Source organism: Eublepharis macularius, chromosome 1 (assembly GCF_028583425.1).
Source record: "Eublepharis macularius isolate TG4126 chromosome 1, MPM_Emac_v1.0, whole genome shotgun sequence".
Lineage (NCBI taxonomy): Eukaryota > Metazoa > Chordata > Lepidosauria > Squamata > Eublepharidae > Eublepharis > Eublepharis macularius.
The window spans coordinates 117,448,127-117,462,175 of record NC_072790.1 but is presented as its reverse complement, the minus strand read 5'-3'; the positions used below and the strand labels follow the sequence as shown (position 1 = coordinate 117,462,175).

The 14,049-nt window shown below is 40.1% G+C and overlaps 1 protein-coding gene across 1 annotated transcript in view; it reads left to right on the top strand.

The window, feature by feature from the left end:
* Positions 1 to 2,645: 2,645 nt before the first annotated feature.
* HBS1L (HBS1 like translational GTPase) overlaps positions 2,646 to 14,049 on the top strand; it is a 119,463-nt gene continuing 108,059 nt past the window's right edge. Inside the window, exons 1-3 of the mRNA XM_054974826.1 lie at positions 2,646 to 2,840; positions 5,971 to 6,036; positions 6,854 to 6,982. Coding sequence (XP_054830801.1) covers positions 2,798 to 2,840; positions 5,971 to 6,036; positions 6,854 to 6,982 — 238 coding nt within the window. The 5' untranslated portion in view covers positions 2,646 to 2,797. The remainder of the gene's footprint in view (positions 2,841 to 5,970; positions 6,037 to 6,853; positions 6,983 to 14,049) is intronic.

The following is a 14,049-nucleotide window of genomic DNA, read 5'->3' as shown; positions in this document are numbered from 1 at the left end:
TAATTTGCAATTACCCATATTGAAATAGACGCTGGGCACCTATAAATGTGTATAAATTACTACAAAAGACAATAAAAGGCCATTGCCTTATTACCCACGTCCCATGTTTCTCTTAAAATTTGTGGGTAATGTCTCATTATCAAGACCTAGCATATTTTCAATATCCACCCAACTTTGCGGTATTACAATTATTTTTTCAAAGGGTTGAGTGACAAGCACATTGATATAAAAGAATCATCACACTGCAGGAAGGAACTTTTATCAGATAGGTTTTCAAGTAGATTTATAATTTGGAGAATACATCTGTCATAGCAGATTAGTCCTTAAAAGATAGCATACTTGCTCTAGTAATGGGAAATTGAACTTTAGAGTTTGGACTTGTAGAAAAAAAGTAAACAATATGCCAACAAATCAATGATTTGCAACGTTTTGTTTGGTTATCAAATCCATTGAAAAAAAACTGAAAACCTGAATACCTACAGCGACGTAAATTTATGGAAGTTCCTTTTTCTTTCCTTTCTTTCTTTCTTTCTTTCTTTCTTTCTTTCTTTCTTTCTTTCTTTCTTTCTTTCTTTCTTTTTCTTTCTTTCTTTCTTTTTCTTTCTTTCTTTCTTTTTCTTTCTCTTTTCTTTCTTTCCAATACCTTTATGAATATATATATATTTTAAATAAATATGTCATTAATTCTATTTTACAGAGAGGCTAAAGAAAGTGACATACCTATTTCACAAAAATACACAAAGCAAACGGGCAAAATCAACAGCAGCCCGCCCTGTGGAATGGCCTGCTTGAGGTCAGGAGAGCCCCCACTCTCCTGGCTTTCCACAAATGTTGCAAAACCGAATTATTCAAAAAGGCTTTTTTACTCAGATAGGAGGGAAATATTGCAGGGAGGGGGGTCTCAGATGCTTCGCTAATGAGTTAGGGACTGTAGACTTCACCACTATGTTCCCTTGCATATTATCTGTTGCTTTGAATATGTACTCCTGTATACTACCTGTGCTTCATGTTATCTAATGTCAGTCCTAGAACTGATTATGTTCTGTTTCAGAAATTCTTCAACTCTGTTTTGGATCCTTGCTAATGCTATGTCTTGGTAAAATCCTATGACATTGTTTATGGAAATGTCCTTGATACTGATTGTACTAATCTCACACTATGCAATCCGTCTTGCGTCTCAGTGAAAAAGCCAGACTATAAATGACACAAACAAACAAACAAACAAACAAACAAACAAACAAACAAACAAACAAACAAACAAACAAACAAACAAACTTAAAATAGGATTGAAAACAGATATTTGTGAACAAAGAACTATTTTTTATTACCACAATTGTCTCAAGATACAATGCTTTTAAATTTTTTAAATAATTGGGGAGTGGAGGTAGGGAATCTAGCCTCACACTTCAATAGCTGTAGCATTGATTGGCGTTCCTGTTTTGGACCCAAGTATCTCTTAATAAAGAGTAGACCTCTGTTTAATCAAAAAGAGTCCAGTAGCACCTTTAAGACTAACCAATTTTATTGTAGCATATGCTTATGTAGCAAAAAATGCTTATTGTAGCAAAGCTTATGCTACAATAATATTGGTTAGTCTTAAAGGTGCTACTGGACTCTTTTGATTTTGCTACTACAGACTGCTTAGGTTGCCACTGTTACTGCAGCAATTAGTTACTTGGTTGGCTTTCCACCTGTCTTCTTTCATGCTTAGTACCTGGCCAAACAACAAAACACAGAGAAATTTAGACACATTTACCAGTTTCTCCTAGCCCAACAATTGAAATTAGAAGTTCCCTCCTTTTGGGAGGTTCAGTTTGGATTCAGTAACAGCAAGGGCTTTGGGGGTGGGTGAGTAGGTTGGTATTTGAGCAAATTCAGGTAAATTATGTGTAAAGCTTCTTCTCTGATTAAATTTCACTTGGCAGAAAGTTCTTTTGTTTCAGTGTAGCTTTTGCAAGCTGATTAGGACAGTGCTGGATTCTTGATAGCATCTTGCTTGGTCTGCAGCCGTTTATGGCCTGCAAAGTTATTCAGTTTCTGACTGGGCTGGAGTTTTGAAAATAGGTTTCAGGTTCCCCCCCGCCCCCCCCCTCGTGTATTTTGATAGTTGAAAGCTGTTTCAAATTCAGTTATAATTTCTAACTTAGAAGTGGGGCATTTCCCCCCCTCAAACAAATACATTTAAAACAAAGAGGAAACATGCTTGGGCACTGGAACGTCAATAATTCCTTGTGTGAAGGAGGACTATAAATGTGGAAGAAAGCTCTCAATTTTTCTGTATAAGATTGTCTAATTCAAACGACGGAATAATACGACTGCACATTTGCTTGGGAGTGAATCCCATTGAACTTCCAAATAAAAGACGCATTGAGTCGGGTTGTGACAGCAACCACATCTCAAATGAACCATTTTAAGCAGGGTGTGGGAGGCTGTCTTCGATTGAGAAGATTCTGATTCGTCGTTTGTTGCGGGGGCGGGAACTACCTGACGTCTCTCAGGTACCCTCCGACAAAGGAGAACGCGCCAGGACGGGCGGGGGCGACGTGAACTCTCTCTACTCTGGTCTGATGCGCGCGCAGTTTGCCGTTAGAACGTATTGAGAAGCGGTACATGCGCACATGCGAGAAAGGAGCAGAAGAGGTGGAGTGGCGCCTGCGCGCGAAGCCCGCCTGAGAGGCGAGTGGAGTGGCCCTGACCAACAATATGGTGACTCCGGCACGCTATAGGTGCCAACTCCAAAGGGAGTAAGAGGTCCAGCCTCGCCCTGCTACCTCACGTCTACATCGCTGCGTTCACCATGGCCCGGCACAGGAACGTGCGCGGCTATAACTACGACGAAGGTAGAGACCTGCTGAGGCTTAACCCACGCGAACCTCCTCTACCTTTTTCCGTCCCGAGGAGGGCCTTCGACAGCCGGGGCAAGCGGGGAGGGGAGGAGCGCAGCGTTAGTGACGTCATCAACACACCGGAGGGGCGCAAAAGAGAAGGGGGGAGGAAGGCGCGGCGGCGGCGGCGGCGGGAATGAGTTGTGCGAGGAAGTCTCCTTGTGACTCAGCCCCCTTTCCTCAAGCCTCGTTCCTCTGCCTTCGTTTGGCCAAGTGCTCCCCAGGAGTCGCTTTGAAGCCCAGCGGGGCTTGATTAGGAATGCATCCATTTTGGATGTGACGTATTCCACCCTCGTTCCAATTGGTGGTAACTACCGCAGTGTGTCGATCGGTGAGATGTCTTTAAAAAAAAGAAAAACCCAGCTAAGTAGGCCTGTAAAAGGATAAGAACCACAATTAGCTGCCATTACATCTGTAACTCTGATTAGTGGATGTTCCTTCATGCCCTATTGCCTATAAGCTTCCCAGAGGTCTCTGCTGAAATGAAGAGATTAAATTCTTGCTTGTTTCACAGCAGAAACTTCACTGGAGTGTATAAAGTACTTTGCTTTATACACTTTGCTTGTGTTAGATATTGCAGCTGAAGAAAGAATTGAAAGATGGTGGAAGTTGAACTACTTCAGGCCTGGCAAGTTTTAAGACAGCCATTGTATTCTCCCGCCACTCCCACCTTAGTAAAGTTTTTTAATTCTATAAAATACACTGCATAATACTGCATCTTAGTGCAGTACTTGACAAGAGTAAATGATTCAATAAAGTGCTATAGTTTTTCTAGTATAACTCCAGTATATAAATACTGCTGTATGTGTCACAAAGGCATCTAATAGTCAAGAATGTGAGTTTTGGAGGTTGCCATAGGTGGGAGGTGACATGACGGCACAATACACACACACACATGCTTGGAGGAGGGACCTAAAATGTACTGTAAAAAATGGAAAGTTAAAAGAATCAAAGTTATATCAAAAGTTAATTGACCCCATCCATCTAAGTGTCTTTTTAATTTGGAACTACCCTATACAGATTTCTATAGGTCATCATACTGGATCCAGATTTTTCTACAGAAGCTTTGGAGCTTGGTGGCTTATTTAAATACCATGGTCAATGCTGGCCAGCAGCCAGTGATAGGGAATCTGAAATTTCTATCTGCATCTTTTAAAAGACTATTTCATTGCTTCAGGTGCCGGAAATGGTCAGTGATATATTTGTGATCTACAGTTTCAACTGGTGATTGCAGATTGGAATATGCTATAGTTGGTACCATTTAGGGATGCACCAAAAATGCTGTATAATTGATAGATAACATTAAACAATATTGACATTGTGTGAGAGTGTATAAATAAAATCCAGGGAACAGTAGATGTCTCAGTTATATTTGTTTTATCCCAAAGAAACATGGATGGGCATACCAGCTGTTAATATCCATTTGCTTCTGACAATAACGGGCCTCTTAGATATGTTGCTATTGTCAGTATACTCGGATTTTTAGTACACTGAATTTAAATTCCATTCTTTTAAATGCAGATTCTGCTCTTGGTGCTCTGCAGGCATCATTTTATCCTAAATCCAAAGAGGGTAGAGAATTGTAATAGATTAGTTATTGAATTAGCTGACTTTAATTATGTTGATAAAATATTACCTTTGTGTAAGTGTATCCTCTTTCTTAAATAAGGACCTTTTAATTGATGCTTTTATTTTCCAAGCCAAGATATTTGAATGCCAAATTAAATAATAAAGGGAGAAGTTGATAATCCCTAGTACAAAACACACACACACACACACACACACACACACATATATATATTAATTTGGTCCCTCCCAAATTAATTAATTAATTAATTAATTTGATCCCTCCCAAATTAATTGGATCCCTCCCAACCCATATAACTAATTTTATATATATATATATATATAAAAAATTAGTTATATGGGTTGGGAGGGATCAAATTAATTGTTAGGTCTGATCTGCTACCCAAAGGAGTCCCCAGTAGAGGGATGATTAGTTTTTACTTCAAATTACAGAGAAGGTTATAGATTATACATACTCCTCCCTACCGCTTTAAAAATATATTCAGTTCAGCTTTAGTAGAATTCCTGATTTTATATCATCATCTCATGTTAATATTGCACTAGTTGTCATGCCCATAATATTTTGAAGTCTTCTGTTCTTCTTAGTTTAGGGCTTTGAGGCCTTAGTCATATGTTTAAAGGTACAGCATTAACAAATAGTGGCAGAATTTTTCTGGATACTTCAAGATGTTGTTTGGAACAAACTGTGAGATTGCAGTTACTTCAAAAGGTACTAAAATGCAGGGGCATTGGCAATAGCTGCTTTAATGTTTTTTGAGTTTTGTTTTTGCTAAGGATACAGGTTGTATAAAGGTTGACTGGAAAGGCTGGATTGAGCCTTTGCTCAGAGATGAATATTTCTCATAGCCAAAAGGATTTTATTAGCACTTGATTTTTATACCTAACAACAGTGCTGAAACTTCATGATTCCTAGCCCAGACTCTACAAGTCACGTGTTTTTTAAATTAGCAGTTCTTTAGCATCAAATTTTATACTAATAAATCAGATTATGCAAAAATGTTGAGCATCAGCTCAACATTAATGGTTGAGTATTGGCTCAGACTTCTGTGCATCAGACTTCTCTGCATCAGAGTAGAAAGTAATCTTCAATGAACCATGGAAATTAAGTTCTACACTCAAAACGATTAAACATTCTTACTTTTCATTAATTTCATTATTTCATTAAACTTGCTTGCCTTGGTCTGAACTGGCTGTTTAATACTTGTACAATTTGTAAATGTGTTTTAGTTTTACGTGGAAAATTCTAGTTAGATTTACTGGATCTGAAGGCACCAGATAGTTTAGCATTAAGGGTGAAACCAAGATAACCAACTGGGAAGGTGTAAAAGAGAGAAATTGTATTCTTTTTCAGAAATCAGTTTCTCTTAAACCAAAGTTTGTAACTATAACTAAACAGAAGTTCTTTTTAATTGAGGTCAGCTTACTTTGTGATACATAATATAGCTGGGAAAATTATATCTTGAGTTACAGGCAAGTTAATTTTGTGTTTGTTTCTTAGACTTTGAAGAAGATGATCTTTATGGACAGTCTGTGGAGGATGATTATTGTATTTCACCTTCAACAGGTTAGTTTTAATGCACAAGCAATATTTATTTATTGCATTTTTATCCTGTCCTTCCGAGAAACTCAGGGCAACATACATAGTTCTTCTCCATTTTATCCTGACAACAAACCTGAAAAGTAGGTTAGGCTGAGAGAAGGTACAAATACCCATGGAAGCATGGGTATTTGTACACTGATGTTCCCATTCCTAGTCCAACCAATATGCAACATACCATGTGAGATAGATGAAGTCCTCTTGACAGTATTGTAGGACCTCCAACTGGGAAAAGCACTTTATTTTGATGCTACTGATAAATGACTTGTGTCATAAAAATCCTGCATTGTAAACCATTGGGAAGGAAATATAGTTCCCAATTATTAAAGTGAGTTACCCAAATTCATTTTCAGAGATTGAATCATGAATAAATTCTATTTCAATCATAATCTTCCTTTTCTGAAAAAAAGGTCTGTGCAGATTCCTGTTTTTAGTACAAATTATCTGAAATGCTTTATAGAGTTATGGTTATATGACTATATTAAAAAGAAGTCTTAATCACTATATTTAAAAAAAGTACCTTAAACCAGCCTTGTGGGTGTTTATAGCTGAAATGTGAATAATTGACAATGATGCTATAGAAAGATGAACGGATATGCAGAAAAAGCTATTCTGAGTTGTTAGGCTGACAAATGCTTGGAATGCTGAAAACTTTTCAAATTTTTATTTAGAACTCATAAATGGCATAAGATCTATAAATACAAAGCACACAAATGATTTGGCAGTCAATAGGTCAACCACTGAACATAAATTAAACTGCTGTTCTGTTGGTTTGTGTTAATAGCTGCTCAGTTTATCTATTCAAGACGAGATAATCCTTCTCCATTTACTGAAACAGAAGAATATGACTACAAAGACACCGAACATAACAATTCCAGTATCTCTAGTCATCAGCTAACTGCAGTTGAAAAAGGTAATTATAAACAAATAATTAATACTTAAGATCAGTTCTTGCATATTATTTTTGTGTATCTTTTCAGGGGCTTGCTCAAATAGTGCAACTTTGGAAGTGACTTACTGGTATTTGTTGTTAATTCATTTTTAACCCTTTCTTCCTAATGGGGACCCAAATTTATGTCAGTCTCTTTCGTTTTATCCTCACAACAAGGTAGGCTGAGTCTGTGTGACAGGCCCAGCATCACTCAGCAAGTTTCCATGGCAGAGTGGGGATTCAGACCTAGATTTTCCAGATCCTAGTCCAACACTGTAACCACTGTGCAGTGCTGGCTGTTAAAATATACATCTTAGGCTGTGATGAGTTCAAAGGGGTGGGGATGTGCTGACCATTTAGGAATTTCCCCCATGATACAACAATAACATGGATTAGATGGGTAACTTCCTTCTGACAAAGCCCTGAACTTTGGAAGTGTAGTGCTGTATTTTAGTTTCTCTTTAAGTGCTAACTGTTGAGAAGGAGGTTGCTCTTCTAATCCTGAATCTGAGTGGTGCAGTATTTGGTGGTGGTGGTATTTTTTTTCACTCTTCCTTGCTGTATGGTAGTTTTGGGGGAGAGTGAATTGTAGTTGCTAGTGGATTCTGGAACCCTGATTCTTCTCCTTTCCCAAACCAGGCTAGTATAAGGTTTTCTGTGTAGTTTAAAAGAATCCTTGGGAGTATAGGCAGGGCTCATTTTGGGCGGGAACATGCCAGAACGCATTCTGGAAGATCTGAAAAGAGATCATGTGGGTGTTTGCCCTGTCCACGTGATTCCTTTTCCTCCCTGCTGCTCGTGTCTTTAGCAGCAGGCAGCAGTGGAGGCGGTGGTGGTGGCGGCAGCAGCAGGTAGCAAGCCGGGGGTGGGCGGGCAGAGTGCCTCCAGAGCCAGTCCCAAGGCCAGTTGGCACCACTGCGGCCTGCGCTGCCCATTCTCCTGGCCTGCAGGCTGGTTGAGGCAGCGCGCGGCCTGCGGCTTGTTAGGGCCAGGGGCTGAGGATCGCACCAGCTCTCTTCTCAGCCTTGCCGCACTTTCCAATTTCCTGGGGGCGGGGGCTGGTACTGAGCCAGAGGCATTGTTATATCTGGTCCTTAAAAGAACCGGGGCCCAGTGACATCATAGGGAGGAGCCAATGACATCACAGGGAGGGGCTTCCATTGCCATCACCTATGGAGGCGGGGCCATGGGGGATTTAGGGAGAGGCTCCCACAAATTTAGGGGCACCCAGGCACCCATGGGGACCCTGCTAACAATTCCCCTGGGCTGGTCCAAACCTAGGAAAAGGTGCGAGTTGGCCAGTGGTTATAGTGCTATCTCAGCGATCTCCTGCTGTGTCCTGTTTTTGAAATTCACTTTTAGGATAGTCACTTTAAGACCTACAAATATGCATACAATGTGTATAGAACAAACTAATGATCATGAATTTGACACTAAGAAAGTCAACACAGAAAAGCCTGTAGGGGAAAAAGTTTTAAGTTTTCCTGGACATTCATTTACAGGAGTCTTGATTCTGCCTTATTCATAAGGGTGACTTAGTACTGAAATTTATTAAATTGTGGCATTGCAGATGCCTTCAGTTGGTAAATGTGTGGTTGAAGCCTGAACCAGGGCAGAATACAAAACAGTTGCTGTGCACTCAATTTCTGAGCAATGTACAGAGTTCAGAGTAGTAGCAATCTCCTTTTCATTTCAAACTAATATCCTATAAGTGAGTACAAGCACATTTTGAGGCAATTCAGAACAGTGCTCTTGGCCCCAAAGAAAACTCACAGTTACACTACCTAGGATTGTATATACTTTCTTAGCACACTGCTTAAAAACTCCACCTTAAAAACACAGACATTCAGAACATATTATTAACAAAATCACATAATTAAGTGAACATTCCTTGCCAATGTTCTCTCTGAGCTGCACACAGGGCAAAAGGAAATTTTTAAAAGGCCTCTGATCTGCATCTCCCACCCCCACATCTTGTTCATGTAGATGGGCTTTCTCATTGTTTCAGAGAGATAGCACTCAGGCTGCCATTTTAGGAATTGTCCTTTTTAACAATAGATACCACCTCTCCATTTAAAAATGGAATAAGAATTGAAAGAGAAGCTTAGGAGTGGCTGAAGCAGCCCCCCCAACGACCATGAAAAAACTAACTGTTCTCCCACACCGAGCCTCCCCCCCCCAAAAAAAATAGCAAGCAAGCAAACAAAACTATTTCAACAAGGAAACATAGGGTCTACCCTTTCCCAGTGTCCCATTTCCAAAATACAATGTAATGATAAAGTAACTGAAAAGTAAAATAACATACTCACTTTTTCCCTATTACAAGGAACAGAAACTGTTCCTTAACAGAGTAGCATTGATTGCAGAGAAAACATGATGATGGATAGTTGGAGCGTGCTGGCTGGTGTCAGGGTGAAAGAGAGAGAGAGAAAATAAACTTATACTTGCCTTAGTTTTAGAAAAGAAGTAAAGAGTTCTAACTCTTACTCTATCTTACTCTAGCTTTCTAACTCTCTGGTTTCTCCTCCTCTGAAACATGAAGAAAGGGACAGCGTTAGAAGTGAAGTCTTGTTGCTGTTATGTGCTGGCAAATTGCCTCCAACCTATGGCGACCCTATGAATGAAAGACCTCCAAAACGTCCTATCGTTAACAGACTTGCTCAGATCCTGGAAACTGGAGGATATGGCTTCTTTTATTGAGTCAAGCCATTTCATTTTAGGTCTTCCTTTTTTCCTTCTGCCTTCCACTTTTCCTAGCATTACTGACTTTTCCAGAGAATCTTGTCTTCTCATGATGTGACCAAAGTACGATAGCCTCAGTTTTATCATTTTTGCTTCTAGGGAGAATTCACGCTTGATTTGATCTAGTACCCACTTATTTGTCTTTCTGGCTGTCCATGGTATCTGCAAAACTCTCCTCCAGCACCACGTTTCAAATGAATCCATGTTCTTCCCGTCAGCTTTCCTCACTCTCTAACTTTCACATCCATACATAGTAATGGGGAATACCACAGTTTGGATTATCTTGATCTTGGTTCCCAGAGAGACATCTTTATTTTTAGGGATCTTTTCTAGCTTCCTCACGGCTGCTTTTCTAAGTCTCAATCTTCTTTGGATTTCTTCATTGCAGTCTTCCTTTTGGTTGATGATTGGGCCAAGGAATAGAAAATCTTGAACAATTTCAATTTCCTCATTGTCAACTTTAAAATTGTGTAATTCCTCAGTAGTCATTACTTTTGTCTTCTTGATGTTCAGTTGTAATCCTGCTTTAGCGCTTTCTCCTTTAACCTTCATCTGTAGTCATTTCAAGTCTTCACTATTTTCTGCCAGTAACATGGTGTCATCTGCTTATCTCGAACTGTTAATGTTCCTTCCACCAATTTTCACTCCACCTTCTTCTAGATCTAATCTAGCTATCCTTATGATATGCTCTGCTTAGAGGTTGAACAGGTAGGGAGATAATATGCATCCTTGTCTGACATCTTTGCCAACTGGAAATCATTCTGTTTCCCCATGTTCTGTCCTGACAGTAGCCTCTTGTCCAGAGTACAGGTTGCGCATCAGAACAATCAGATGTTCTAGCACCCCCGTTTCCTTAAACAGTCTTCATAGCTTTTCATGATCCACACAGACAAAAGCTTTACTGTAATCTATAAAACATAAGATGATTTTCTTCTGAAATTATCTGATATGTTCTATTAGCCATTGTAAATTTGCAACGTGATCTCTGGTGCCTCTTCCTTTTCTGAATCTAGCTTGAAATCTGGCATTTCTCGTTCCATGTATGGTAAGAGTCTTTGCTTTAGAACTTTGAGCATCACTTTGCTTGCAAGGGAAATTAACGCGATAGTTCAATAGTTGCTGCAATTATCCTTTTTGGATAATTCGAATGTAGACTGAGTGTTTCCAGTCTGTGGGCCATTGTTTTGTTTTCCAAATGAAAATTGGAGCCAACCAATTATGTTGCAATAATGTCCAACAGAGGCCTTGCAATCTGACTGTTGCTACATTGAAAGTGGGTGGAGCCAGCCAGGGTTAAGGCTTAAGCTACTTAGTGTGGGCCATAGCCATAGGTATTTTAAGGCAGTATATAAATTCTTTTTTATATAAAATTTATTTTTATAAATATAAGCAGAACAGAGAAAATAAAATTAAAAAGATAGCACAATTATAATTACATCAAAAGAAAAGAAAAGAGTAAACATATAATAAACAATATAAATAACTCAGGGTTTTAAATGTGTTTGTTGTCTGTCAGAAAAGAAAGTATAGTCTCCAGTATTCAGATTTTTGATTCTCTAAGCATCTTCCAATTGTAATATTTCCATATAATTAAACACATTTTTGGGAAGGTTGCCTCCTTTGTTTTTTTTTTCACCTATCATTTCTTTAGATCCATTACCCCATTCATATCTCCAAAGATCATTATCTTCTTGAAAATCAAAAATGGGTTGGAAAACATTTTAATAAAATTTTTCTCTTGCATTGTTTGGTACATATATTGTTGCTAGTGTGTAAATCTTGCTTTCCAGGATCCTGATTTTCAAAATCATATATCTTCCATCAGAGTCTCTTAATTCTTCTGTAACATTTATTTGTAAATTGTTTATGTTCTACCTACTACCCAAAATCCATAAAACGGGTAACCCAGGACGCCCCATTGTCTCAGGAAGAGACACTATCACGGTAGGAGTCTCAGGATACATGGACTCTATCCTCAGGCCCTATGCCACCAACACACCCAGCTACTTACGGGACACCACTGACTTCCTCAGGAAAATACAGTCCATTGACAACCTACCAGATGACACCATTCTAGCAACCATGGATGTGGAGGCTTTATACACCAATATCCCACATGCAGATGGACTGCTAGCCATATGGAATACTATCCCGGATAAAACCACAGCACACCTCGCCACTGAACTTTGTCACTTCGTACTCACTCACAATTACTTCGAATTTGGTGACAACTTATATCTACAGATTAATGGCACAGCCATGGGCACACGCATGGCTCCACAATATGCTAACATATTCATGGCGGACTTGGAACAACGCTTCCTCAGCTCCCATCCACTGGAACCACTACTATACTTAAGATTCCTGGATGACATCTTCATCATTTGGACCCATGGGAAGGAAGCCCTTGAGAGATTTCATCAGGACTTCAATAACTTTCACCCTACTATCAACCTAAGCCTGGACCACTCTACACAACAGGTACACTTCCTGGACACCACTGTACAACTACATAATGGACAGATAAATACCACCTTATACCGGAAACCAACAGACCGATACTCATATCTACATGCCTCCAGCTACCACCCTAAACATACCACTCGGTCTATTGTCTACAGCCAAGCCTTACGTTATAACCGTATCTGCTCCAATGCTCTCGACCGAGACTCCCACTTAAGAGATTTACAACAAGCATTTTTGGGACTACAGTACCCACCAAATGAAGTGAAGAAACAAATCAACAGGGCCAGACTAGTACCCAGAAACAGTCTGCTCCAGGACAAACCTAAAGGAACTAACAACAGAACACCACTGGTTGTCACCTATAGCTCCCAGCTCAAACCCATCCAACGTATCATCAGTGAGCTACAACCCATCCTGGAAAATGATACCTCTCTCTCAGAAGCCCTGGGTGGAAGACCTTTCCTTGCCTACAGACAACCCCCCAACCTTAAACGACTTCTCACTCACAACCATGAATCAGCCAGCAGAGTCACCAGCACAGGTACCAGGCCCTGCAACAGACCCAGATGCTAGCTCTGCCCCTATATCTACCCAGGGAATACAATTACAGGACCCAATGGCATCAACTACACTGTCTCTGGCTCTTACAGCTGCTCATCCTCCAATCTGATACATGCCCTCATGTGCCAACAATGTCCTTTTGCTCTGTACATTGGACAAACCAGCCAACCTCTACGCAAAAGAATAAATGGACACAAATCTGACGTTAGAAATGGAAACGTCCAGAAACCAGTGGGAGAACACTTCAATCTACCAGGACATTCCATCAAAGACTTAAAGGTCACTGTAGTTCAACAGAAACCTTTCAAAAACAAAATCGAACGGGAGGCTGCTGAACTGGAATTCATATGTAAATTTGACTCTGTCAAGCTGGGACTGAATAGGGACTATGAATGGTTATCACATTATCACAGGTAACAGATCTCCTTTACAGAGGCGGGGTCTGGGGGAGCCCAGTGGCACCTGGCATGGACTTTCGGGGACCACAGTTCTCTTTGTCAGATGCATCTGACGGGGAGAGCTGTGGTTATCGAAGGCTCATACTGCATTGGAATTGGATGGTCTAGCTGTTTGGTTGCTACAAACTAACAGGGCAAACTCCTTTGAAGCCAACTGATCCACACACCAAAAGGAGATGTTTACATATACTAGCAAAGGAATGTTTTGGTTGCTCCCTCCCTCTCCCCCCCTAATTGCCTCTTCTCTCTTCTCCTCTTCTATATTTGACCAGTCTCTGTATCATGCATCTGACGAAGAGAACTTGATTCTCGAAAGCTTATGCTACAATAAAATTGGTTAGTCTTAAAGGTGCTACTGGACTGTTTTTGAAAGGCTTCAGACTCTCAGCAGGCATCGAAGAGAAAGTCTTTCCCAGCTGATCTCTTGCAGCCAGAGTGGACCCACTGCAACACCTCTGTCTTTCCCTGGTAGCAGGAAATGGCTTGGAGATTTCTTCTTAGGTCCACTGGCAAAGGATTGCTCTAAAGATTACTCTAAAAAGTATGGCCTACATTTTCCAATGTCTTCAAGCTAACTTCTAAGATTCCCACACACATTTCAGAGTCCAGTGGGTACTTTGGTGCCTCACTGCTGTGTTCTGGGCCACCCCACATATATACATACCAGGGAACTCTTGCTTGCTTGCTTGCTTGCTTGCTTTCTGTGAATACACTTCCTAGAAAGAGACTATCAGTGATGTCAGGGGGTGTGGAATATGCTAATGAGTTATGTTAATGACACACTTCCAGTGATGGCGAGGGGGCATGGCATATGCTAATGAG